Consider the following 27,528-nt stretch of genomic DNA (forward strand, 5'->3'; position numbering starts at 1 on the left):
TGAAGAGGATCAATCTAAAAAGACTAAAAAAAAACCTTATAAAATGGGCACTATATTTAACTTGACTGCTACAATTAGCAAAGTAGAGAGTGTATAAGTTTACCATCTTATTGCAATCATGCTAAGTGAAATTTAAAATATTTGCAGATAATTGAATAGTAAGGCAGGAGTTAACCTGTGTTTTCAAAAGAGCCCTTTGATGTTTAAAGTTACAGAAAACCTGGCTAGGTAAGATGATGCTCTAGAGTCTAGACAAAGAAATACAATGAATTTTAATTGATCCAGGTGTTAGCAAAATGCTTTGTTAATTAAAATGTTTTTTTCATGATTTGTCTATAATTGTATGCAAAATGTCTACAATTTATTGAGTAAAATTTTTATAAATCGAAGCCCACCAATGTTTTATCATGTTTAATGTATGTATAATATACAATTATTTATTTTGTTTTTGCTGTAAAATTTGATGAGTATTGGGTAAGATTAATTTCTCAAAATGATAATTGAGAAATAGGTCTGTTAACTAAGACTGTCAATTGTCAAAGTTGCAAGCCACAATTTGCTTGCTCTGTGTCGGCAAGTAGGAATGAACTAACATAAAATATGCTGTGGATTTGATAAGGATATGGACATGGTTTTTATGCCATCACTACATCAGATTCTATGGAACTAGGGAAGCTGATGGTATAGTGCCATTTTGCACAGTAGCTATTCTTTAGGACTGGTGCTGAGGAAATGTGATATTTTTTGCTCAAGTAGCAAAATATTCTGACAAAAGATAACTGCAGAAACTGTAGATAATTTAGCCGTACTTATAACGATCCTCAAAGCATGCTTGGAATCTTCACTGCTACTCAACAATCATGATGTTGATAGTCTAATGGTAGTTGGGTACATGATCCAAGCCAGGGAAAAGCATGAAGAAAATAATAACCATATTAATGGCACAAATATCCTCATCCTACTATGTCTACCCCCCATCCAAAACACCAATAGGTTAGTTCCCAAAGTATCCTGTGGTGAAGGTTATGACAGTTCTAATTTCAGAAGTTAGATACTTAATGTTTAAAAATGCAATGTGGGATAACTGCCTTACTCTATGAATCAGCGCCCTCTAATTAGCAGCATATGTAAAGGACACAATTTATTTTTATTAAAATCCTTCTTCTCTGAAAACGTTTGGATAAGTACTATTTATCTTACCCTGAAGTTAACAAAAGAATTCATTTTGAAAATTATTACTATTAAAAGTAATACATGTAGTAATTTAAATATTTACCTTAACATTTTCAACTGTATTTGTTACAAGAGAAATAATATCCAAATAGAGCTCACCACCGAGTTTCAGAAAGATAATGCAGTGATCTCTGAACATATCTAAGTCGATTAATTTGGCATTTTCATGTACTATGTAAATGGGCTTCCAATTCTCCAAACTAGATGAACCAACTGGAGCTTTCATCAGCTGTAAAACAAAGAAGAGTCTGCATACATATATGAAAAAATGAAAATTTCCAACATTTAAGCATTTTCAATCAAATTTCAATTTTCCTGTAAGAAAATGCTTCCATAAGCATTCAATAACTTGAATAATTAGTTTATTACCAGCTTGGATAGTTTAGGATATTCTGGAGAAGGAGCTACCTTAGCTTAGAAAATAAGGAAATAAGATAAGTAATTTTCATATTTTTGCTCTCTTTTATACCATCTTCTTAGTAGGTGTATGTCTATGCTTGGTAAATTTTGAGGAATAAAATAACCAGCACAGTAATACATATTTTTCAAAGTTGGCTTAAGTACCAGTCAGCAATAAAAAAAATATCCAGCTAAGCAATGCTATATTTCTTTTCCATAGTTTTTTGGTATTTTCAAAAGCTCCTGCACATCTCAGCAGGAAAGATAATAAAAAGATGAAATGGAGGTCATATGGATATGAGCATTATGGAGAGAAATGATAGAACTTTTGTTTTAGAAACAAGCTATACAGTAAAAACAAATGTAATGGTTACTTTGATAGATTTACCCAAACCATATATATCTCAAAGTTTCTGTTTTTTATGAAGAATTTAAATAAAATGATCTTACAAATGCAATGCGATAATTGGGTGCATTTTAAAAGCATATATAGGAAACATGAATATTATATGCAAGGTTTGACTATGAAACCAACCACAGGGGTTTTTTCCCTCCTCGGAAATTAAAAGAAAGGAGCCAATGTGGTGTGGTGATTGTTGTTGGACTAGGAATGGTTATACATAGATTCCGTTAGACATGGAAGCTAGATGAGTGTCTCTGGGCCAGTCTTAGATAACTGTAAAACATCTATCTAACCTGCACTGGATCAGCAATGAACTGATTTGAGCTGAAAATAAATTATTAAAATATATAATTATCTGGGCCAAGCTTTCTAGTTCCCATACCTTGTACACCACAGGGTTTCCATATGTAGTAAGAATATATAGATCATTGTTTCGATGCTCAACATGATAAATGATATTTTTGGTTCGTTTTTGCACAAGAACAGGAGATTTAAAAGGGCGATGACAATCTACCAACCATACTTCAGAGGTGGTCTTGCTATTACTATTTATAGTAATAAAATGTTTATCCTTTGTGCGGTAGAGATCCACAAAGTACCTTCAAACAAACAACACAGAGACAATAAAATAAAATAACATGTTATGATGTCATAATTCTTTGGGTGGCTTATGCCCGGGCCACAAATATTCAATTAAAATACAACAAAACACTTCCTTGCTTAAGATAATACATGAACTTCAGCCTGTTTTGAGATGTTGCCCTTCAACAAAGGGCAACACAAGTAACTTCAACTAGTGAGAGGTCCTTGGTGTTCTCTGAGTTATTTTTTCTTGCATGTTTCAATATGCAAACTAAGTAACATAATCAATGCTGATAATGTTATCTGGTTTGGGTAATGAAATACTTGCAGGAAAACAACCAAGCTCAGTGAGCACCAAGAACCCCTCATATTTAACCCTGAGCTACAAATATTCTCCTTTATCAGGCAATGTCTATGGAGATTCTCAGTCATCCAGGTCATAGTTATCCCAGATGCTTTTTCACGAGGCAACTGGAATTTCTTGTTTTTCTTTGAAGACGTTTCGCGCTTCGTGAAACGTCTTCAAAGAAAAACAAGGAAGTCCAGTTGCCTCGTGAAAAAGCATCTTTGGGATCCTTGTTTTGGAGCAGCTCAAAATTTAGTAAGAACCAAGGTTTGCCTTCATGCATGAGGCAGGATGCACAATTGTTTAAGTGTTCCTCAAGAAGGATGAAAGCAAATTGTGGAGAAGGGATGCTTTAAAGAATTCTGTAATAGGGCACAGCCAGATAGCGTATAGAACTGCTAGCACTCCTAATCTTAAGAATTACAGTGGTTGTACTGAAATGATTTAATCTGAGGGAAGGAAGGATCTGAAATGCCCCTTTCTGCCCTCTAATCATGTTTTTAATCCTGATAAACGTAAGCTACAGGGTTTTTTTTTGTATTTAACAGGGAAAAATGAGGCATCGTTTTTAAAAATAGCCTGATTCTATTTCAAGTCCCAATTAATGAACTAACCTTTTAAAAATCTATTGCTTTGGAATTACCTCACATTGTGTTTAAACCATAGTTTGCTTAATTATGATTTGTTCACTAAGACAGAGTTGGCTGGATTCCTATCTCAATAAGCCACAAACAGCTAATTATATTACTACATAACACTGGGAACCAGGCACCTAAGCTGGCACAGAAAAGAAGCTAGGCTACTTCATACGCTCAGCCACTTGAACAAATTGACCCGAAGATTATTTAGCTAGAAATGGGTTTCAGACTAATCCATCATACCAGTTTTATTATTTAAATACATGAATATGTTTTTGTTATTATATTATTGTTGTTGTTATATTATTATAAAACTTTTATTCATTAAACATGAACCTGTCAACTGAACGTTCAAATTGACTGGCACTAATGGTTGACATGGGTTGCTGCCAGCATCCTAGGTATCAACCAGGTATCTCCTTAAAACAGGGGTGTCAAACTTGCAACGTCATGTGACGTGTCGTGATATATTGCGACTTTTTTTGCCATTGCCGGCAATGGGGTGGGCGCGGTTTTGCTATGATGCATTTGGCTCGCGGGCCGGCAGTTTGAAACCCCTGCCTTAAAATGTAAGATGTTCCGAGTAGCACAGTTTTTTGTAGCTTTGCTGGAGTTATTGCTGGAAGCTGAAATTGCTTGATGTATTTTGCAAAGTTTTTGGACATAGTTCCCAGTGCTACGATGACAATGGGTATCACCGTTACACATTTCACCCATAATCAGGCAGTTTCGATGACCAGGTCGTGGTATTTTGTAATTCTTTCCATTTCTTTTTTGACTCTGGCATCTCCTGGTACAGCGATATCAATCAACTGTACGTTTCGGTTCTCTACGACTACGATATCTGGCGTGTTGTGTTCCAAATGGCGATCTGTCTGTATTCGGAAGTCCCACAAGATCTTTACCCTCTCATTCTCGACAACTTTTTCTACCCTATGTTCCCATGACTTTTCGGACACAGGCAAGTCGTATTTTTACACAGTGGCCAGTGGATTAGTTTAGCAACTCGGTCATGTCTAGCTTTGTAATCAGTTTGCGTGTTTTTGCTGCACTCACATATTAAATGTGAAACAGTTTCAACTTTGTCATTGTAAAGTCAGCAATTTGGATTGCTGGGTAGATTTTTGTATGTTCGCTTTCATGGCATTTGTTTGTAGTGCTTGTTCTTAAGCAGCCAGTATTAAGCCTTCCGTTTCTTTCTTGATGGTTCCCATCTTAAGTCATGCCCATGTCAAGTTGTTATCACATTTTCCTTCAATGTTGTTTTTATTATTGTTATTATATTATGTATGCTTTATATACCTGAATTTCAACACATTCTTACCAAGCAAATCCAACTGATACACTCAACTATATTAGCATCAGTCCACAATGCTTTTTAAATGGAGCATGTGGCAGCAATGTAACCTAGATTTTTCTATTGTTGCACTAATGAATTTGCCACAAAAGACAAAATGGGCAATAGCTTTGGGATAAACCAAATAATTCCCTTCTGCTCTCCTGACTGTTACTTCAAAGCAAAATATGACCATTATAGTTAGGGAATAGATCAAGGATTTCTGACTACATTAACAAATAAATTTTTCCTGTTCTCTTTGCAATATTGGTGCTGTTTCACAACTATTCCGTATGTGAATAATGTATTATAAAGGTGTAAGTCAGGGAATTTTCCCTTCAGTGAGAAATTTTTGTATTCACTGAGTTGCTGCATAAAACTTTTCTAGTCAGTTTTCTTTTGACTATTATCAAAAAATAGCAGGTTTTTTTTTTCAAATTTCATACAGAATTATACATGGAGAAAGCAGTTAACTATATCTGACTTACCTTGCATCACTTTCTGTATACACCAGTCCAGAATGCTTTTTATTAAAATCAGACAAGTATACAGTATGACACTGAAGATTCTTTTGGATGGTATAGAACAGAATGTCATGTGTAGCCCATTCTAGACAAAAAAGAAAGTTTACTTTTTGCTAACATAAGATATGATTAGGAACCATAAGGCTATTGTATTTAATAAATCCAATATAAAATAATAAATTGGAAATGAACGTGTGAAAAATTACATGCATGCACAATTCTAGAGTTAACCACTGATTAAGATTAAATTTAAGATGAAAAACAATAAGATTAATGCAGTTTTTTTAAAAAAAATCCTGCAGAATCAGTGTGCAGTACCACTGTGCAGGATGCATTTCTTTCTGGACTGCAACTGTCAGTCTTTCTATTTCTTCTAGTGCCCCAACAACAGTATTTTACCACTGTGAAAATAAAAAAAAGATGCCCAATATCTAGCACATTCATTGCAGCTTAGAGTTGTATGAATTCCATTATTCTGATGGCCTATTAACATCTGTGATATCTCTAGTACTAACTGCCACAAAGCTTTCCCCCACATTTAAGCGTTACAATAATTGTTACTGCTTGTAGTTTTTGCATATGATTTCTCTTTAAAATGTCCTTCCTAATATGTATATATGTTTCAGTTTAGGACAACATATTCAATATTTAATGAAGTGGACTGAAATCCAAATAATAAGACAATTTGAATGTTGGATTAGGATTAGGAAGATCAAGATTTAAGTTTTCACTCAGCCATGGAAATTCAGTAGATGAAATTATGCCAGTTACTACATTTCTGTCCAACCCAATTCACAGGTTTGTTATTAATAGCACAAAACTGGAGAGTATTATATACAGTTCCTTGAATTCCCGACAGGCAGAATACAAAAAAGCACAAAAAATTCCAAAGTGTGTGTGAACGTATGTGAAAGGTATGTTTTATTATATTTACACTAGAAGTTTACTCTGCTTGAACACCCTTCTGTACTGGCCTTTTGGTATTTTTTACAGGAATACTTAATACCTTAGCAAATAGAAATGCCAATATCCTTTGAAAAATGCCATTTTAACCAACTTTAATTTGTTTCCATTGTTTGGAAGAAGAAAATTTCAGCTGCTCTTAATTTCAACACAAAACCAAAGTGTGAGTTTTATTATGGGGAATGAGTCATTAAAGGTAAAGGTAAAGGTTCCCCCGCACATGCGTGCTAGTCGTTTCCGACTCTAGGGGCCGGTGCTCATCTCCGTTTCATAGCCGAAGAGCCAGCGCTTGTCCGAGGACGTCTCCGTGGTCATGTGGCCGGTATGACTAGATGCCAAAGGCGCACGGAACGCTGTTACCTTCCCACCGTAGTGGTCCCTATTTTTCTACTTGCAAGTTCACGTGCTTTCGAACTGCTAGGTTGGCAGAAGCTGGGACGAGTAACAGGCGCTCACTCTGCTACGCGGCACTCGGGATTCGACCCGCCAAACTGCCGACCATCTGATCTACAAGCTCAGCGTCCTAACCCACTGAGCCACCGCGTCCCGTGAAATAGGGGGCTGTTTGGTATAGGATTATACATATTCAGATTTAGAAATATCTGCAGAATCTGAGTTTCATGAGAATAAGGAAATGAGCTTTGTGACACAAGCTCCTGCTCTTACGTATTCTGAAATCAAAGATACATGTATAAAAAGTGTGGAACTTGCACTGGGATACTGTACTTTTTTCCCCATTTGCCCTATCTTATACTCCACTCCGTCCCAACTTCAGGGTATTTGGCAAATCTAAAAATTATGAAACCACATCCAAGTTGATTTCATATATTGTAACAGTCATCATTAATTTGTTGCGAAGTATGAAAATTAGAGACTTACACATATGCAAGGAACCAGGTTTATGAAGGCTGCATTAGTCTAGCACAGGGGGTAGGTAACCTTGGTTCTTTTATGACTCATGGACTTCAACTCCCAGAATTCCTGAGCCAGCCGGCTCAGGAATTCTGGAAGTTGAAGTCCACGAGTCATAAAAGAACCAAGGTTGCCTACTCCTGGTCTAGCATAACAGATTTATTCTAGGGTTATGCAAATCACTTGACAAGATTATAATACAAAGGCTACTCCAAGAAGTTTAGGCAATAACTACCTCTGAAAGACTTGATTCAGCACTTCCACATGACTTCCAGGTTATTTACCCATGTGCCTAAGATACTTTCACCAGGATGCCCATTTCCTTTTTACTAAATGCTTACCAAAACTAAATGCATTTGGGATAATACATTCCACTTTTGATATTGGATGTAGTTTCACAATAATACAAGCACATTCTTCAGAGCTTGCACTTTTAATTCCAGTAGCCATATATCCATGATCTGGGGAAATTCGGATTTGCTGAATAAAAGAATTTTCAAAAGGTAGAGCTTCTGTGCTAAGTAATGCTTCGTAGTTCTCTTCATCTACAATATATAAAACAGTAATGTTAAAATGGGAGAATTAATGCAAAGAAACATCTGTTGTTTTGATATACAGCTGAATTTGTTTATAAAGTTTTGGGATTAATCTTGTATATAGAGGCCTTGATTGTGCTAAAGTTAATCAAATTCAGTGGTATGAATTTGTGACTAATTTAATTGTCACTGCTTTAATGGATGTCGACTGATTGATTGAGTGCCAAGAAGGTATTGATTTTTAGGAACCACATCAATTTTTTCAAATTAATCAACTGATTGATGGATAGATGGACCTTAATTACAGTGAAACCGGCAAGACTGTGGGCATATACTTTTTATTTCAAAAATTGTACCTTAAATTTTGTGCAAAAAATGAAAACAAAGAAACTAAGTTTGAATGTATTTTACTCCCTAATCACATCCAAATATATTGGCAAAGTTATGGAAGAGATATGGCACCACTTTTTAAAAATATAACACAAAATCAATAGGTTATTTTAAGTACATTTTGTCCCATGTTCTTTATTTTTTTAAAAAAATAAAATGACCACATATGTATGTGTATATATATGGTATATGCTTCTATGACTGGCTGGCTAAGGAATTCTGGGAGTTGAAGTGCACACATCTTAAAAGTTGCAAAATATTGTTCTATAATGTTTTAAAGGGATCTCCTATAGTTTATTGCTAAATAAAATTACAAACCTAAAAGACAGAATTCCAAGGACATTTATGTTTACTTTTAAAAAACTACTTTGAGTGAAATTTACCCCTTAAAAACATTCCTTTGCAAATGGAGTTTGATTCCTTAATCGAATTGGTTTAAGTGTCCAGCTGTCCTCTCTGAGATTCACAAAGGCTCAAGTTACTTACATAAATTCTGAATGAAACATAATTTTAAAATAAAATAACTAATGCCCAAATGCAAGTTCTTACATCTTGTACTATGAGACCTAAGACACGTGGCCTCCTGCTCAAGCTTTTCTCTGACTGGTTATGATTCTAACCGATTTTGCTAAGAACATATAACCCTAACCCTAACATATACTTTTTCCTGCCTAGTGTAACACACTGTTTTAATAAGACCTCATTGAAAGTTTACTTTAATTTATTAAAGTTACATATGTAGAGACTAAAAAAATTAAATTTAGTAATATAATAATCGTACCTACTTCTCCTAGCTTTGAACGAAATATGCAGCCATTTTCTTCAAAGTAAATATAGTCTCCAAACTTTATCTGTTTAACATTAACATAAAGATGGATCCATTACAAAGAATGTAGAATTATGTCATTATCTGTAACTACGTTTTGTCAGATTCCTGTACAATAAACTGAGCTTTTTTGAGATCCATGGAATTAAAAGAAAAATATGCTCCTTCATATTCCTCATGTAATATAAAAACTATAAAATTTAGCACTTCTCTCCAAGCTGTCTTCCAGATGTACTAGGACTACAAGTCTCAGAATCCTCATTTACTGCTAGGTAAGTATTCTGGGAGATGTAGTATTAGAGTCATAGAATCATAGGGCTGGAAGGGACCTTAGAAGTCTTCTAGTCCAACCACCTGCCCATGGGAGATCTTATATCATCCCTGACAATTGGTTGTCCAATACTTTCTTGAAAACGTCCAGTGAGGTGATGTTCTGGGGTGTGTGTGTGTGTGTGTGTGTGTGTGTGTGTGTGTGTGTAAGCTGTTCCATTAATTGTGTGTGTGTGTGTAAGCTGTTCTATTAATTGTTCTCACTGTCACTAAGTTTCTCCTTAGTTTCAGGTTGGATGCCTCTTTAATAAGCTTCCACTCATTGCTTCTTATCCTGCCCTCAGGAGTTTTGGAAAATAAATTGATCCCCACCTCTCTGTGGCAGCCCCTCATGTACCGCATGACAGCTATCATGTCACCCCTAATTACTCTCTTTGTTAGGCTACATACACATAGTTCCCTTAACCTTTCTTCATATGATTTGAAGAAAGCTGCTGTAAAGATATAGTAACTCAAAGAAAGTCTTTGTTTATACCACTGATTCTCAACCATGACCACTTTGAGATGGGTGGACCTCAACTCCTAGAATTACCCCATCAGCATTCTGGAAGTTGAAGTCTATCCATCTCAAAGAGGCCAAAGTTTGGACATACTGGTTTATACCATTCAGAACACTTGATTTTTATTCCACTATCATCACATTTCAATCAATAGCCTTTTAATCTCTCTCAATTCAGTGATAATTTTTATGGTAATACAGGTAGTCCCCAACTGACTGCAATTGGCACAGGAAATTCCATCATTAGCCTTTTCATCTGTCTTCATTCAGTAATATTTTTTATGGTAATACAGGTAGTCCCCAACTGACTGCAATTGGCACAGGAAATTCCATCACTAAATGATGTGATCCTAAAGTTAAATGTTATGTGATGGAGCCATCATATCATATGCCTGCGGTTGTTAAGTGTAACATCACATGAACGCAAGTGGCGACCTCCATTGACTTGTTTGTTGGAAGCTGGTTGTCTAGTTCGCAAATGGTGATCTCATCACTGTAGGACACTGTGACTGTCATAAATGTGCAATGGTTGATCAAGTCATACGATTACTGGGACACTGCAATGGCCACAACTTTGAAGACTGCAGGCTACTGTAATTTCAACTGACCATTGAATGAATGGTTGGTAAGCAACTAGAGTTGCAGAGTGTTAATCAAATCCACTCTATTGTCTATTATCCTAGGCGCCCTGACTTAAGGCATACACAGATGTACACAGGCATCACCTCACTTTGTACCCATTGAAACATATATAACATGACCATTATTTGTTTGATTTGTATCCAACTATCAAATGTATTTCATTTGCTTCTCTTATCCCTGCCAGTGGATGAACTTGACACTGGAATATAGTATTTCTCCCATCTAAAACATTTATTTTACTGTAGGAACTAATACATATATCTAGCTGCTACTAATACATTTACGCTTAAACACTTCTCAGCTCTTAGAGAGTGAGATAAAGTCCAGGACCATTTATATATACTATTTTGATTAAGCTAAGCTTGATTCCTAACAATATCATGGACACAGTTATGTGACTTCCTTGGCAAAAATATGAAAGCTGTTTGCCATTGCCTTCTTCTGGAGTTCGTTTTTAATTATCAGCTATGCAACAAACCCAGTGTTTCAAGGTATGGGTACATCTTACTCTGGTTAATTTTCCAAGATCATCCAAATTGTTTCCAAATATTTCTATATTCTTGGTATAATTAACTCTGAGATTCCTTCATATATAAATATAATGCAAGCTTCCATATTATTTATTAGATTTATAACTTGTTCACTCAGAAGCTCTAGGTCAGGGGTGTCAAACTCAATTTCATTGAGGGCCGCATCAGCACTGCGGTTGCCCTCAGGGGGCCGGGTGGGTGTGGCCAGGGTGGGCATGGCTAGAGTGTGTATGACCTACTGGGTGGGCGTGGCCAGCTCTACATCGTTCGCCTCAAGGGTGCCTCTGGGGGCCTGGGCAGGAGTGGGACAGATCTGAGGGTCTCTGGCAGGAGGAGGGTCTCTGGGCCAGGGCCAAGGTAGTGGGGGCCGTTCCCTCACTGTTTCCAGGATGGCTTCGCGGGCCACATGAAACCACTTCACGGGCCGAATCCGGCCCCCGGGCCTTGTGTTTGACATGTCTGCTCTAGGTCCTTCCTCCCATTTTTCCGTACAAGAATTATCATACATAAAGATTGTGTTGAGAGCACAAAACTGGCTCACAGTCAACCAATAAGTATCACATTTGCTCTTCATACAGTATATTCAGAACTTGGCTGAAACAAATGGAATACAAATGTACAGCATAATCATGAAATGTCTTAAAAACCAAACAGGCAAAAAAAATTACCTCCTAATGAAATGCAAGCCATTAAACTTCAATAAATATAAGTGGATATTCAAACTCTAGGATAATCATGATGGACACATCACAAAATTGTTTTATTTTGATGAAAAAAAACTTTGTCACATTGGTTTTAAATCCTGGTTTGAAGAAATGTATTAAATCTCAATTTCATTTTTCCAATGCACTTGGTAAAAAGATCAATGCAAATTATTCTCCTTCAGTCTCTCAATGTGTAGAATTGGGTTAATAATAATATGTTATAGATTTTTGGTAAGGATAATATAGATGTAATGCACATAAATAACATTGAAGGTTTAAAGAAGCTAGGTAAATGCAGACACTAACAAGACAAGCATTATCATAGGGACATCTCTTTAAACTGTCTTCAAAATATTATTTGAATCAGTAACATAAACAAATTAGCAACTTTTATAATACTTACCATCAGGCTATTTAATCCTAATGAATGACTGTCATAGTGTTTTTCCAATTTTTGTTTAATTCTCTCTCTCAAATCTGTGTAGTTTGCTGAACAAACTCTCCAGTTCTTTTGCTCTGATTTCAGAAGATCCTAGTAAAAGATATAAAATGCTAAATGTTAAAAAGCAGGATTTATTTTACGGTACAAAATCTGAAATTATACGCCAACTAAGACATCCTTTAATTTTGTATATCCTGTTCCAGAAAATTTAGTTAATAATCAAATAGGTTGGAAAGCTATAGGAATATTTTTTAAATTGAATGGGTCTTCTTTTATCAGTAAGATGACAACTTCCTTTCAATTGCAAACGGCAGATTTGGAGAGGTGTTCTACCCTTTCCTAATTCTGAAAGAATTAATCATTCTCTTCCTATGATCTCAATGCTGTCCAGAGCTACTACTGAGTGCTATTGATAATGTAAGAATGTGAATATGAATTGTATTAGCAAAATCAATGTTTATTTTGTTCCTAAAATTAAAGACTTTCTCCATTTTTCCACACAATCACACAATATGAGAGCTAAATATGAACAGTACTCAATTTGTTTCCTCATGGCAAGGAACTCTGTCCATTAAAAATGATATGGAACCTTTGATCTATGGACAATTTATAATATTTTAATACTGGTATACAAATTTAAGGACCAATCAATTGGGTTGAAATATTCTAAAGTAAACTTAATGTGTATGATAACATCATTTGCACATGCTACAATAGTAATGCATGTTATAATCTGCAAAGAGCTTTATCTATTCTTCTATTCTTCTGATACACTGCCAAATGGTAAGACTTAATCTATCTTCATTAAACAACATAATAAATTCTAAATTAAAAATGTAAAGAAATTATGGCAAAAAGTTATATAAACTACTGTATAGCTGAAAAGATCTCAGCAATGTTAAGCAATTGTTTAGTAATAGCAATGCTACTGTATTTTATTTATTTGTCTGTATCCCACTGTTATTATTGTTACAAATAATTTAAGGTGGCGAATATTTCCAATACACATTCATCCTCCTAGTTCCTATTGTCAGTCTTCCTGATCTAATATAACATTTAAATTGGATTAGTCCCACTTAGTTCCATGCTTTTTATTTCTATAAACTCCATAGAAGATGGAAACTTTATAGAGATTCCTTTTGATATTCCCCCAGTTCTTACTTCAACATTTTCATTCTATCAACACAAAATGTTGCTATTTGAATTAAATTTCTGACTACATAATTTAGAAATTCTTTGGCAGAAATGGAAAATATCTTTATTCTATTGAACTGTAGTCTGTCATTGAATTTCCAGTGAATAAACAGTTTTTTAAACAGAGCTGGAATAGCAGAACCTAATTTTTAAATTATTTGTTAAATTTGTGTGTTGTCCATCTCATTGTCCAATTACAACTGAATACAGAACAGAAGCCCAAAAAGTAAGTATCATGCCCTTATAAGCATATTTGAAAATTTATTTTTTGCCTTAATAACTTTAGTGAGTCACTAACACAAGGAAAAAGGCAGTCTTTTATTGTGTAAGGGCCAAGATATTTATTGGCCTGAATGATTTATTCAAATAACTCACCTTGCAGGAAAAAAACCTCCATGACTGAATGCTTCCCTGGGAATAAGGAACAATGCCTACATTTCTAAAACATGTTGTAAGGAAAAATATTTGTTGCTTTGTTTGACTATAAAATCTTACAGATGAAGTGGAGGAATATTTAAAGCAGTTCATGAGGTGACCAATACTGCCTTCCAAAAAAGAAGGAAAATATTTAATGCCTGAATACATGATGACGAAATATTCATCTTGCTCGATTCTTCATTCTTATTTTGAGAACTGTTAGAGTCCAAAGTAATAGCAAATCCATGTAAACTAGTCGCAGCCAGTAGATGTTTACTTTTAAATGTATAGTCTTCAATTCTATTGGTTCAGACCTGGAAGAGAAAAAAGAAATTATAAAATTTAACGGAAGAGAAATTATAAACAAACCTGAGACTTTTTAGCCTTACTGGTTTCTAAAAACAGTACTCACATAAAAATAACACTTTAAGAATACTTAATATTGTCAAAAGATGTTGCTATACCTTCAAATCACTGTTTATTCCCGGTGACTGCCTGGACAAGTCCCTACAGTTTTCTTGGCAAAAGTTTGGAGTGGGCTGCCATTGCGTCCTTTCTAGGGCTGAGATAATAACCAGCTCAAGGTCACACAGCTATTTATTTATTTTATTTAATTGAATTTCTATACCGCCTTTCTCCCGAAGGACTCAGGGCGGTGTACAGGGCAATAAAAGCATTACATACAAAAGTTAAAAGTAAGATTAAATTAATAAAGCCCTAACAATAAATAATTAAAAATACCCCAAACCTTTAAACCAGGCCGGCCTGTTCAAATAAATAGGTTTTCAGATCACGGCGGAAAGAGCAAAGGTCGGGAGCCATCCGGAGCTCAACCGGTAATTGATTCCAAAGGGCTGGCGCGCCCACAGAGAATGCTTTGAGCTTAAGGTGGGACTAAACTCAGACTCCTGAATTCTAGTCTCTAACCACTACACCAAATTGGCTCCTCATTTCCATTTGTCAAAAGATAGGTCACAATGTCACAACCAAAAATCCCAATATAATTTTATTGAATCTCCTTAAGGGTGGCAGAAGACTGTACCAAGAACTTAAGGAGTAAATGCCAAGAGCCTTATTTGCAGAACAACCAAGTAACAACACAGGTTCAAGGAATTAACTGGCCCAATGTTTCCAATACTGTAATGTCACAATGGTACAAGTGAAAAGGAATGCTGCAGGTCATCAACGGCTAGATTGATTCTTTATATCAACTATTTAACTTTATATATTTGTTATAATAATATTTGTTCTACAATACTCACAACTCAGATACTCATTTGTCTATCTTTAATCTGATTATTAAAATGTCCACAACATTTCCAGCTTTTGATTCTTGTTTCTTGTCTATCTAACTGAGGTCTGCAGTTCACTTTTATAAACTCTTGCTATCTATCCCTGACTGTTTAGATCCTTCTCTGTACTAGAACAGGAACCAATTTTGGCTAAGGTCCAGTTAAAACTAAATGGCAATCATGGTATCCCTAAGGCAGGGGTCTTCAAACTTTGCTCTTTGATGAACTGTGAACTTCAACTCCCAGAATTCCTCAACCAGCGTGCCTAGCTAAAGAATTCTGGGAATTGAAGTCCACAAGTCATAAAAGGGCCAAGTTTGAAGACACCTGCCCCAAGGTAAGAGGCACTGACTGGGGGCTAGGAATATAAAAACAACAATGTGCTTTTGAAAGCCCTTACCTTTTTAAATGTTTATGAAGAATTTAGCTGTCCTGTCCCAGGCCTGACATACGCACACACACTAAGGCCGTGGTGGCAAACCTATGGCACGTGTGCCACAGGTGGCACTCAGAGCCCTCTCTGTGGGCACGCGCACCGTCGTCCCAGTCCTAGGCCTTCAGCTGGGTTTTATAAAACCTTTTCGCTTTACGCCTCCGCTGCCATGTGCAAAAAAAAAGGTTCAATCAATCAATCAATTCCAACTTCTTGCAGGACAAAAAAAATCTCTCAAAGTTGGAATTGATTGATCAAACTTTTTAGTCCCACCCAGTCTGCCGTTACCACCGCAGCCACGCCCACCCAATGGGCCACACCAACCCAATGGGCCATGCCCACCCGGCGCCCAATGAAACATAAGTGGGTTTTGGGTTGTAGTTTGGGCACTTGATCTCTAAAAGGTTCACCATCACTGCACTAAGGAGTACAGTGCAAGGCTTTATTTGGTTGAGCAATTATAGCAGTGGCAGGCTGGGCATGTAGTATTAACACACACTCACAGTCTTCAATAGTACCAAATCCCTTAAAAATTTACAGACAAGATCCCAGTAAGCAAAGTGCTGAGTAGCAGGCAAAAGCCTGTCAGGACAGAGTACAGAAATTATAGAAACATTGTAGGTCATCAGTTATCTGGGGTCAAAAACACAGAATACAGTAGTTCAGGGCACAATAGACAGAGATTCTGGTAAATGGAGTGGTTATTTCCAACAAAGGATTACTTTCCAGTGGTGACTCTAAAATAGATCCCCAGCAGATGCAACTAGTCACTGGTGAAAATGCTCATCACTCTGTTCTTCTCTTCACTCAACCCTACATATCTTAGTACTGGGAGGAGGTCCTAGATCAGACTCCTCATCTTCTGCTGTCTCTGACTGCTCCATAGGCTTGTTTGCTTAACCTTTGCGAGATTAGTCTGTCTCTTGAAGAAAGGCTATACTACATGGCCATGGGATTATATTATAGAAACTATTTTTTTTTAAAAAAACCCTTTTAATTGCCAGAAATATAGCACAGAGTGTTACACACCAGGATTAGGAGAACGACATCAAGTGAGGCACTGTCTAGAACAGGGCTCTTCAAACTTGGCCCTTTTATGACTTGTGGACTTCAACTCCCAGAATTCCTCAGTCAGCATTCTGGGAGTTGAAGTCCACAAGTCATAAAAGGGCCAAGTTTGAAGAGCCCTGCTCTAGAAGTATAACGGTATGTGGGAATGACCTTGGAAGACAGGAGGAAGAGCCACAACCATGACAACAATCTCATAAATCCAAAAGAGGAGGGGTGGTGAAAACACCTTAGAAGGGACACCCTCTTTTTCAGGAGAGTAAAAGTGAGAGACGGGAGGTCTGTATTTCAGACTTGCAAGATTCTGTTAATGTAACCTTACAATAAAGATAGAGGTAGTACTTCTAGATCTGGTTCTTGTTACTTGCAAGGCTGATAGGAAAGATAATAATAATAATAATAATAATAATAATAATAATAATAATAATAATAATAATAATAATAATAATAATAATTTTAATTGGGGGCTTTTACTTTTTCAGGGACTGTTGTAATTTTTTTAATCGTTTTTAACTTTTGTGTTTCTTGTTTTAATTACCCTGTAAACCGCCCTGAGTCCTTCGGGAAAGGGCGGTATACAAATCTAATTAAATAAATAAATAAATAAATAAATAAATAATAAAGTCATAGAAAATGATAAAGTTAAACTGCTCTGGGACTTCAGAATTCAAACAGATAAGCACCTGCAACATAACATCTCGGACCTAACAGTTGTCGATAAGAAAGACAAAAAAATCTGGATAGTGGATGTGGCAGTGCCTGGAGACATCAGAATAGACGAGAAAGAACTGGAGAAGATAACAAAATACAAAGACCTACAAACAGAAATAGAAAGACTGTGGCAAAGGCAAGCAAGGGTAGTACCAATAGTAACAGGTACCTTGGGTGCAATCCCAAAACAACTGGAGCACCACTTGAACACCATCGGCATTGACAAATTTGCCATTAGTCAATTGCAAAAAGCGGCCCTACTAGGAACTACTTTCATCCTGCGACGATATCTGTAATACCATCAAACATCCACATCTGCCTATCCCAGGTCCTTGGTGAGGACTCAATAGGTAGACAAAAATGCCAAATCCAGTCTGAACATCTGCCTGACTGTGCAATGATTAATAATAATAACAACAATAACAACAACAATAATAATAGGAAATACCTGTCTTCATCCCAATCAAAAGATGGGCCAAGGTGTGAGAAGAGGTCTAAGACATCCACTTTCTCTATGATTCTCCCACTGCTAAAATGTGAATGCCCCTGAAATTTAACTAGCACTGATCACACAGGGTATGTCTGCAGTAGCCAGCAGGTGGCCAATAGTAGCAGTGTAGGACCTCACTTCAAGACTTACCTTGATTTGTGGCACACTGACCACTCAGCACACTTGTGACAACAATTCACTTCTGAAATAGAACATGGACTGTTGGGTAGACCCTGCTTCTGCATTGGGCTGGGGATGGGCTGAGGATGTCATACTTTAATGTAATGTTATGCATTAATGTTCTCGACCAATGTTACTGGAACATCTTCAGCTGTGAAAAGGATATGTAGATAAATATACTAAGTCAATCAGAGTGAATCAATGTAAAGATTCGTGTGTGTGTATATTTATATATCTGTATTGTTTATTTTTTATTTGACTTATTTGCTACCCATCTCATCCAGAAGTAATTCTGGGCAGCTTATTAAAAGCCAATACAACACTGAAGCAATAAATACTTATAATAATAGCAATAATTTACAATTAAAAAGATGGGGAGGAAGGGAGTAGAATGCAAACGGGGAAGATGTGGGGTCTTGTCTTAATCCATCAGCCATCTCCAGCGTGATGCACCCCCATTGGGGCCACAGGCCAACTGGCTTTTAGGGAAATTCAGACGGGTGGGTGCAAATCTCAGGGGCACATAATATTACAAAGGGCAATAGCCACAGCAGAAAAGGCTCCTCTCCTGGATGCTACCAGCTGAAATTCCTTGACTGATGGGGTATGTAGCATGCCCTGTAAACTGGGATGACTGGGGCGAGCCAATCCATTGAGTGTGACGGTTGCTCAGATAGCCTGGCCCATACCATGAAGGAGTTTAAAAGTGATAACCAACATCTTGAATTCCAATTCAGAAGCAAACCAGCTGTCAGTGCAGCTCGCAAAACAGCAGTGCAATATATGCCACCCTAGGGACCCCAAAAACTGCCTGCACAACCACATTCTGTACCAGTTGGGCTATGAGAGAATGACTGGACCAAAATCACACAGCCAGCCTTTAAGGCAGGACTAAAACTCACCATCTCCTGGTTTCTAGGCAAACCCGTCAACCACTGCACAAAACTGGTTGCGAAGGGGGTTACATGTGTGTACAAATTTGGTACATGTGTGTACAAATAAATAAATACTGATCCAACAAATTGCAAAAAATGCCTTTCCATTCTATAAAATCAATAATATATTGGATTCGAGGATTTAGCAAGAGCCTCAAGGAAAAAAAGGCATTTCGTAAGATAGCAGGGTATAACCCAGCTAACAACCTAGTATTGTATGCTTACTCAAAGTTAAGCCTTGAGGAATTTAGTGGACTCTAATACGCATACCTTTCCAGAGCAGTTCATTGTGCAGTACAGCACTTTAAAACCGCATAGGCTCAACCTTTTGCCCTTACAATTGAAATTATCATTTTGTACTTTTCTCATAACATTTTAATTCGTAGATACGGGAGAAAGCCAGCCTTTTGGCTTGATTTCTCGCTTCAAACTCTTTTAAAGCAAAGCAGCAGTTCTCTCTAGTCACTGGAATATATTAATCAAATCAATAGGAATATTACGACCAACTTTTTACCTTTTAATCACTCTGTAAGGAGGAACTTAACAACCCAGAATGAAACATGAATCTCAGGGAACACGACAGCAACTTCGATCATAGACAAGCAGCAACAGAAAAGGCGAACGACGATGACCTCTTAAACCGGCGACTGAAACCTTCATCTGCTTATACCCCGCTATGGTAGGAACGCAATGCTTGCCCACAACCAAGATGGCAGAATGCAGCGGTTTTCCGGAGTCCTCGCTTTGCCCTTTATCAACATGGCGATTTCCTGTGCCCGCAAATAAAATACGAAATGTCCATTTTGGTCTAGGGCACTGCAACGCCGCTCCTGATTCGCGATCATGGTCTGAATTGTGTGTTTGTTTGCTTTTTAACGTTCTGTTAAAAAAAAACAGTTCTGTTAAAAATCGGGCAATACTTTCCGCTACGATGGCAATAAAAGAGATGTGCAGCAAGAAATAATCCTTTGCTGACTGCATTCTTTCACGTAGCCGTGCTGCCAAACGTCCTTCCTTGCCCGCATCAAAGATGATTCCGTCCTCTTCTCACGCTCCTAGTTGCTAAATGGGAGGTTTTAGCAACTCTTGCTGTATAAGGTTCGGGCAAAAGCTTCCCATCCCTGACGACTGTTTCTTGTGCCTCGGTCGCTACTTTCTATGGAGGCGGCCGGTCCCTGAGAAAGTTTAGGGTTATTCTTTCGGGACTCCCTCCCCCCCCCACAACTTCATCTCTCACGTTTAGTTTTTGGAGCGCTCGCTTAAGTTTGAGTTTAGAGCAGAGGAAGAAAGGAGAAGTGGCATTAGCATGGATGCAGAACCCTTCCCGATCTCTTCTCCTACTTCAGCTGACAGGGCTCAGGCGGAAAACGAAGAGGGAGACGCCGGGAAAAGGAGCAAGCAGGCAGCCGCCAAAGCCCGCTGGACGCTTCTCAGACAGGTACGAAAAGTCAACGGCCAGAGCCGCTTGTTTGCCCCCGGGAACCCCGTCGCATCACCTGCCATCTCTCTAGCATGCAGACGGGCAGTGATTTCGCTTCGCTTCGTTTGAATAAGTTATTGCTGCCTCTGTTTGAGTGATGAGGTGGTAAAGCTGATCTCAAATGACGCCCGCGTTATTCTTTTTATATTTGATAAGCCCCGAGGAAAATGGATCTGACTGACAGATGAACTGGACCAACTCAGCTTCAGGACTGAATGGCGATTCTGTGTCAGGGGATTTCCTGCTCTGAAACTTGCTATCACACCCTATTAGTTTCTAGAATAAAAAGGCTTACCTTGGCAGTTTGGAATAATAATAATAATAATAATAATAATAATAATAATAATAATAATAATAATAATAATAATAATGATGATGATGATGATGATGATGATGATGATGATGATGATGATGATGATGATGATAGAATGACTGTGGCAAAAGAAAGCAAAGGTTGTACCAATAATAATAGGCACCTTGGGTGCATTTCCAAAACATGTGGAGTACCGCTTGAACACCATCAGCATTGACAAAATCACCATCAGTCAATTGCAAAAGGCAACTTTACTAGGAACAGCTTACATCCTGTGACAATACCTGTAACATCTGTCTATTTTAGGTCCTAGGGAAAGACTTGATATATGTATAAAAATACCAAATCCAGTCTAAACATCTGTCTTTGTGACAGCCATATATATTTATATGTATGTGTGTATGTATGTATAAAATAGTACAATATATAATAGTGTTTTGTGCTATTATGTGCAAACAATGGAAAGGTATGTTTGTGTACTTGTTTCATGAAGCAAATACTGGTCAGTGTAATAGCTGACTCTTATCCTGTAGTTTATTTGCTTAGAATTTTTCATCCTGTTTTTATTCCTTTTATAAGTATTTCAAGGGCAAATATATCTAACAACAATTCTGTATAGTGGGTTGGGCTAAGAGAAAATGACTAGCCAAAGTCACACAGATGGTTTCTTCCTTCTTGCCAGATGTTGCTCCCTGTTGCAAGGCATGCTATAATATATGGAACAGCACTCATAGAATGTTGTATGAAATATAAATTGTAAATAGCTCTAGAGGAGATTGGACAACTGTTTGTCTGAAATGGTTTAGGGCAGTGATGGTGAACCTTTTAGAGACCGAGTGCCCAAACTGGAACCCAAAACCCACTTATGTATCATTGGGTGCCGGGTGGGTGTGGCCCATTGGGTGGGTGTGGCTGCGGTGTTAACAGAAGACTGGGTGGGACTAAAAAGTTCAATCGGTCAATTCTAACTTTGCAAGACCTTTTTTATTCCCCCGTGAGAAGTTGAAATTGATTGATTGACTGAATTTTTTTTTATTTTGCGCATGGTGGCGGAGGCCTAAAGCAAAAAGGTTTTATAAAACCCAGCTGAAGGCCTAGGACTGGGGCGATGGTGCGTGTGCCCACAGAGAGGGCTCTGCGTGCCACCTGTGGCACGTGTGCCATAGGTTCGCCACCACGGGTTTAGGGTTTCCTGCTTGAGCAGGGGGTTGGACTAGAAGACCCCCAAGGTCCCATCTAACTCTTTTATTCTGTTATATACTGTATGTTTCACAGATCATGAAAGACATCCTCTAACAAAACAAGCATCAGATTGCTCCTCAAAATAAATGTCAAATGATACAGATTCTGGAAAATCCAATTCTTCTCTCTTCAACACATTTTCAAACGAATGTTAACTGATTTTTTTACAGTATGTTTTCAAGTTTATTAAAACATGGACAATGTTTATCCTGTTGCAGCTTCCTTAGTTTGAGACATGATGTTTTTCATTAAAGGTTTTGAAGCAAAAGCCCTTGGAGAATGCCGGCTTTCAGCAAATATCAGTAAGACGATTTGCTTCATTTGGTCTCTTCTCAATAACCGAGGACAGTAACATGACAGAAGATGACTCAAAGTCTTGGGTTCAGTACAAAAGTATCTATTATCCTGACTATATTATATCATTAAGGTAAATATTATTCCAGTTCTGCAAATATTTTCTGTGCCTGCATGTTGTTTAGTTTTCCTTTTTAAAGTTTTTTGTTCTTAATGACAAAACTGAATTATTTCAACCAAGGCTGGATTCAAAACTCTATCATCAGTTAAAGTTTTAAGTTGAATTGGACTTTGTTTAATTTCATATACGCTGTCTATTTCTAGGGTAAATTATCTGTTGCCCTATCAGTTTGGAGTCCTTTCGTAGCTACAAGTGAAATAAATTCAACCTACTTGATTGCTTTTTACTCTTATCTAAGGCTAACCAAGTGCTGGCCATTAATTGAGAAGATTCCTGTGCATAGGCTTTTAGCAATAAATCAATAAACCTTCACATGTGATTGTACCTGACAATAAGGTAACCTACTGTATCTGACTACTTGCTCTTTATAAGCTTCTTGTAATTTTTTTGGTCTTTTAAATAATGTCACAGTATTGTTCTTAACTGTTGATAAACTTCATTTAGTGTTGCAAAATTGTCAGGAAAGTAGGATAAAAATGTAAGTTTATATTTAAAAATATAAAGATAAAAGTAGTTTTACATAGTGAATTGGAACAGAAAAGTTGCAGAGGCTAAAGCAAAGCAGCCATTAGGTTATTATTACATAATATTAATTATTCATTAATGTAAATGCATAATATAAATCCAAAGGAGTGGCCTAATTCTGTAATTTTACAGAGTCCTATCTTCATAGTCAGGTTGTCCTCCAACACTTTACATTCTAGCAGAGCAAGAAGCTAAGGGAAACTGAAGATGGTGTCAATGATGGAGGAAATATGGCGTTGTAGCAATAAAAATGTATTCTACTCAGTGAAGAAAGAAGGGAAGGAGAGGAAGTGGAGAAGAGGGAGCAGAAGAAGAGGGAGAAGGAGGATGGGAGAAGGGAAAAGATGCAGAAAAGAAAAGAAAAAGAAAAAAGAAGAGGGAAAAAAGGCTGAGCAGCAGCATTTGGAGGAGTGGGAAACTGCAAGAGTAGCTGAGTACCAGGCAGCTGAGCTGTATATCCAGAGACTGGATGAGTTTGCAATCCAACAGACAACAACGGCAAAGTGTGAGTATAGCCCAGGACAGTGGAGCATTGGTGTGGGTGAACTGGCAGTGGAGCAGCAATGGAGATGGTAAACTGCTAGCCTGGCAGAGGCCCTTAGAGACCTTTTGATACTATGAATAAAAACACCCCATTTATTTTATGGTTGTAGAAAATAGACTTATAAAACCTTTCCTTAAGGACAGATAAGAACATGGACTTAAATTATTGTATCCCAATGTCTCATTTCAGATTAAGCCAAGAGCCCAAAAGAGTTGCCTTAAATCATGAGATGGACGACAAATACATTTCATAAATAAAATTTTAAATTTGGATAGTTTTGTCAATAGAACCTGGGGAACAATTTCTGGAAGAGTTTCTACTGTAAAAATGTGAACATTGAGTTTCCATAAATGTTTAAGACTCTAACACCCCAGGTTGGCTATGGCAGAAATTGAAAAGAAATATTAGCAAAATTTGAACTTGGACTTTATAGAGACTCTGCATGGTGAAATAACTTTCCTATCAAAAGTAGTCCTGCAGAACAGAATAGCCTTTAATTTATTAATTGCTGCCCAAAGGGAATTTTGTGCCTTGTTACTTGAAAAATGTTGTTTTATGTGGATAAAGGTGAGAAAATGGAGCAAAATGCTCAGGTTTTAAAGTATGCAATAATGATCTTTTTTCATGTATCTTTTGATGCAACCAAATGTAATTTTTGGACTTTTTTCATGTTTAACATCACGCTTTCTAATGCTGGATGCTTTGAGAAAAACAGTTTTACAATTTTGTAATGTAACTTTTAAAATATTATCTCCTTTAATTTTAATAATTGTGGACTATATTCATGGTACATCTTTAAGTTGCATTGCTTGAAAGGTAAAACAAATGTTGGGGATTTTGGTGATATACAATCCACTGAGGTAAGAAATAGAATTACAATATTGAAATAGACATCATCATCATCATCATTATCATCATAATTGGGAAGGAGTCACTATGTGGACAAAAGTGCCAAATTAGACTCAATAAGAACTAAGATCACTGCAGATGGGGACTGTAGCCAAGAAATTAAAAGACGCTTGCTCCTGGGGAGGAAAGCCATGTCAAATCTAGACAGCACACTAAAAAGCAGAGACATCACCCTGTCAACAAAAGTGCGTATAGTCAAGGCTATGGTCTTCCCAGTTGCAATGTATGGCAGTGAAAGTTGGACCATAAGAAAGGCTGAACGCCAAAGAATTGAGGCCTTTGAACTGTGGTGCTGGAGAAGACTCCTGCGAGTCCCTTGGACCGCAAGGCGATCAAACCGGTCAGTCCTAGAGGAGATCAATCCTGACTGCTCTTTAGAAGGCCAGATCCTGAAGCTAAAACTCAAGTACTTTGGCCACCTAATGAGAAGGAAGGACTCACTGGAGAAGAGCCTAATGCTGGGAAAGATCGAGGGCAATAGAAGAAGGGGACGACAGAGAATGAGGTGGCTGGATGGAGTCACTGAAGCAGTAGGCGTGAGCTTAAATGGACTCCAGAAGATGGTAGAGGACAGGAAGGCCTGGAGGAATGTTGTCCATAGGGTCGCGATGGGTCGGACATGACTTCGCAGCTAACAACAACAACAACAACAAGAACTAAAAGCCTTGGCTAGGAAGATCACAAAAACAATGACAATGTACACCAGACAGTTGAAGAGGAAAAAAGGGCATTGGAAGAATATCTGAAGGGCAGTGAAGAAGATGCACTGAATATAAAAAGGTAAAAGTTTCCAGTCATGTGCAGCTCTAGGGGGCAGCACTCATCTCTGATTTACAGCTGAAGAGTCAATATTGTCTGCAGATGCTTCTGTGGACATGTGGCCAGCATGACTATACCCTGAATGTGCACAGGACACTGTTACCTTCCCACCAAAGTGATACCTATTTATCTACTTGCATTTACCTGCTTTCGAACTGCTAAGTTGGCAGGAGCTGGGGAAGGTAATGGAAGCTCATTCCATCACACAGTCCTTAGGCCTCAAATTGCCAACTTTCCATTCAACAAGCCCAGCTTAACCATTTGGCCACCATGCTGAAGCTAGTATACCAATGAAGGCTTACAGAGTACTGAAGAGATGTGGCATGGCAAATTATTACATGGCAAGTACATAAAAATAAAATAGCAGGCAGAGCAGGTAGCAAGGTATGTCAATGGCTAAAAGCAGGAAAGTTGAAGAAAGGCACAGAGGGACTAATTTTGATGGCATAAGACCAAGCCTTAAGAACAAATCCAGAATCAAGAAGACAGCTACAAATGCTATTTGCATAGCAAATGCGAAGAAGGTGGATGCAAGGATTAAAATAATTAAAATTAATATAACATCTATTGAATTAGTTTGCCTATAGTACAGAAGAACTAGTTATCAATATGAGAAAGCCAAAAAAAAATCATATTCAATACCAAAGTGGAGGATCAGATTGGAGGCCAAAATAAAGAAATAACAATAGCACTTAGACTTATATACCAATTTACAATGCTTTACAGCCCTCTCTAAGCAGTTTACAGAGTCAGCATGTTGCTCCCAACAATCTGGGTCCTCATTTTAGTGACTTTGGAAGGATGGAAGGCTTGAGACGGTGAGAATCGAACTGCTGGCAATCAGAAGAATTAACCTGCAATACTGCATTCTAACCACTGCACCACCACGGCTCCTTAAATTAAGATTAGATGCAAGTAATTTAAAGAATATAGAAAATGAATGAATGAATGAATGAGTGAATGGATGAAAGAGCAACAATGGAAAAATGTAAGGATCAAGAAAAACCTAATAAAAATATTGGCTTAGCACCAGAAAAGTTGAAGAAACTTTGTAAATCATAAAGCAACAAATAACAGCACTAGTTAATTGAATGCTTATGAGGCATGAATGATCAAATGTAAGCAAAATCAGATATTTCAATCAGACTAAAGACAATTCTATCAAGGTAGAAAATGGAAGTAGAAATTCTGAAAATGGAAAACTAGACAAAAGGAAGCAATATAGTTTTGGAAAGATATATGAGAAACTCAAAAAGAGTATAAAAATGCCGGACAGATAAAACAATTTGAAGATGGCGTTTGGTAAAAACCAAATGGAAGAATTAACAATAATAGCAGAAATAGTTGAAAATTGAGTGAAGATTTAAAAATAGCATGGCTTTTGGCACAAATATCTGAGTTGCTTATATCCAATTATAGTTGAACAGTTTAATGAAGTATTGCATTAAGGAGACATGAGCGATTGATTAATTACTGGCAAAAGACCCAGTGAAAGGGATAACACCAGGAAACTATAGGCTGATAATTAACATTTAATTTACAATTAATGTTAGTACTGGAAAGCAAGGTTATTTTTTGATAAAAGTTTGGATGAAATTAAATTATAATTTAATTACAATTATAAAGCCCTTTAAATGAAAAACTGTATTATATTCTGGAAAGATTATTTCACTTAATTTGTGTGCATATAGATTTACCCAATCAGTAAAGTTAGTCTCATCAATCATATTGATTCATAAAGAGACTGCACCAGTATTAATTAATTGTAATTGTAATGCAACTAATCAAATTAAAGTAATTATTTGTATAAGTCTGTATAGAGGGCTTGTAACCCCACTCCTCTTTATGTCTTTGTTTCCTGGTTTCCAATACCAGACGTACTGTGCAAGGACAGATTATTTATCTAGGGCACAGGTCTGCAACCCGCGGCTCCGGAGCCGCATGCGGCTCTTTCAGCCGTCTCCTGCGGCTCCCAGTCCTCTGCCATGTGCAGTCCAAAAAAAAAAAGGACTAAAAAAGTTCAACCAATCAATTCAAATATGCAGGGTAGGTGCATATCTCACCTTGGCTCCACTCTTCAGTCAAACCCTGTTCTGCGCATGCGCGCATGTACGCGCATTCGCACACACTTTTTGCGGCTCCCAGTTTTTCCTTTTGTGAGGGAACTGGTTCCGAGTGGCTCTTTCACTGTTTCAGGTTGCTGACCCCTGATCTAGGGTCTGTAATCTGTGCTCTTCAGGCAGAAATTAGGTGTTTAGATCAGTCC

At 37.3% G+C, this 27,528-nt stretch overlaps 2 protein-coding genes across 2 annotated transcripts in view; one reads left to right on the forward strand and one right to left on the reverse strand.

Moving 5' to 3' along the window:
• The window catches only part of PREPL (prolyl endopeptidase like), a 32,840-nt gene extending 13,210 nt beyond the window's left edge, over positions 1-19,630 (reverse strand). The window contains exons 1-8 of the mRNA XM_083362898.1: positions 19,470-19,630; positions 13,805-14,160; positions 12,197-12,325; positions 9,044-9,113; positions 7,678-7,881; positions 5,426-5,546; positions 2,418-2,634; positions 1,277-1,462 (exon numbers count right to left, since the gene is read on the reverse strand). Coding sequence (XP_083219024.1) covers positions 1,277-1,462; positions 2,418-2,634; positions 5,426-5,546; positions 7,678-7,881; positions 9,044-9,113; positions 12,197-12,325; positions 13,805-14,014 — 1,137 coding nt within the window. The 5' untranslated portion in view covers positions 14,015-14,160; positions 19,470-19,630. The remainder of the gene's footprint in view (positions 1-1,276; positions 1,463-2,417; positions 2,635-5,425; positions 5,547-7,677; positions 7,882-9,043; positions 9,114-12,196; positions 12,326-13,804; positions 14,161-19,469) is intronic.
• Positions 19,631-20,176: 546 nt separating this feature from the next.
• The window catches only part of CAMKMT (calmodulin-lysine N-methyltransferase), a 277,215-nt gene continuing 269,863 nt past the window's right edge, over positions 20,177-27,528 (forward strand). The window contains exons 1-2 of the mRNA XM_083361603.1: positions 20,177-20,393; positions 22,245-22,417. Of these exons, the coding sequence (XP_083217729.1) occupies positions 20,262-20,393; positions 22,245-22,417 (305 nt within the window). The 5' untranslated portion in view covers positions 20,177-20,261. The remainder of the gene's footprint in view (positions 20,394-22,244; positions 22,418-27,528) is intronic.

Source organism: Vipera ursinii (assembly GCF_947247035.1).
Source record: "Vipera ursinii genome assembly, chromosome: 1".
In the NCBI taxonomy this organism is placed as follows: Eukaryota; Metazoa; Chordata; class Lepidosauria; order Squamata; family Viperidae; genus Vipera; species Vipera ursinii.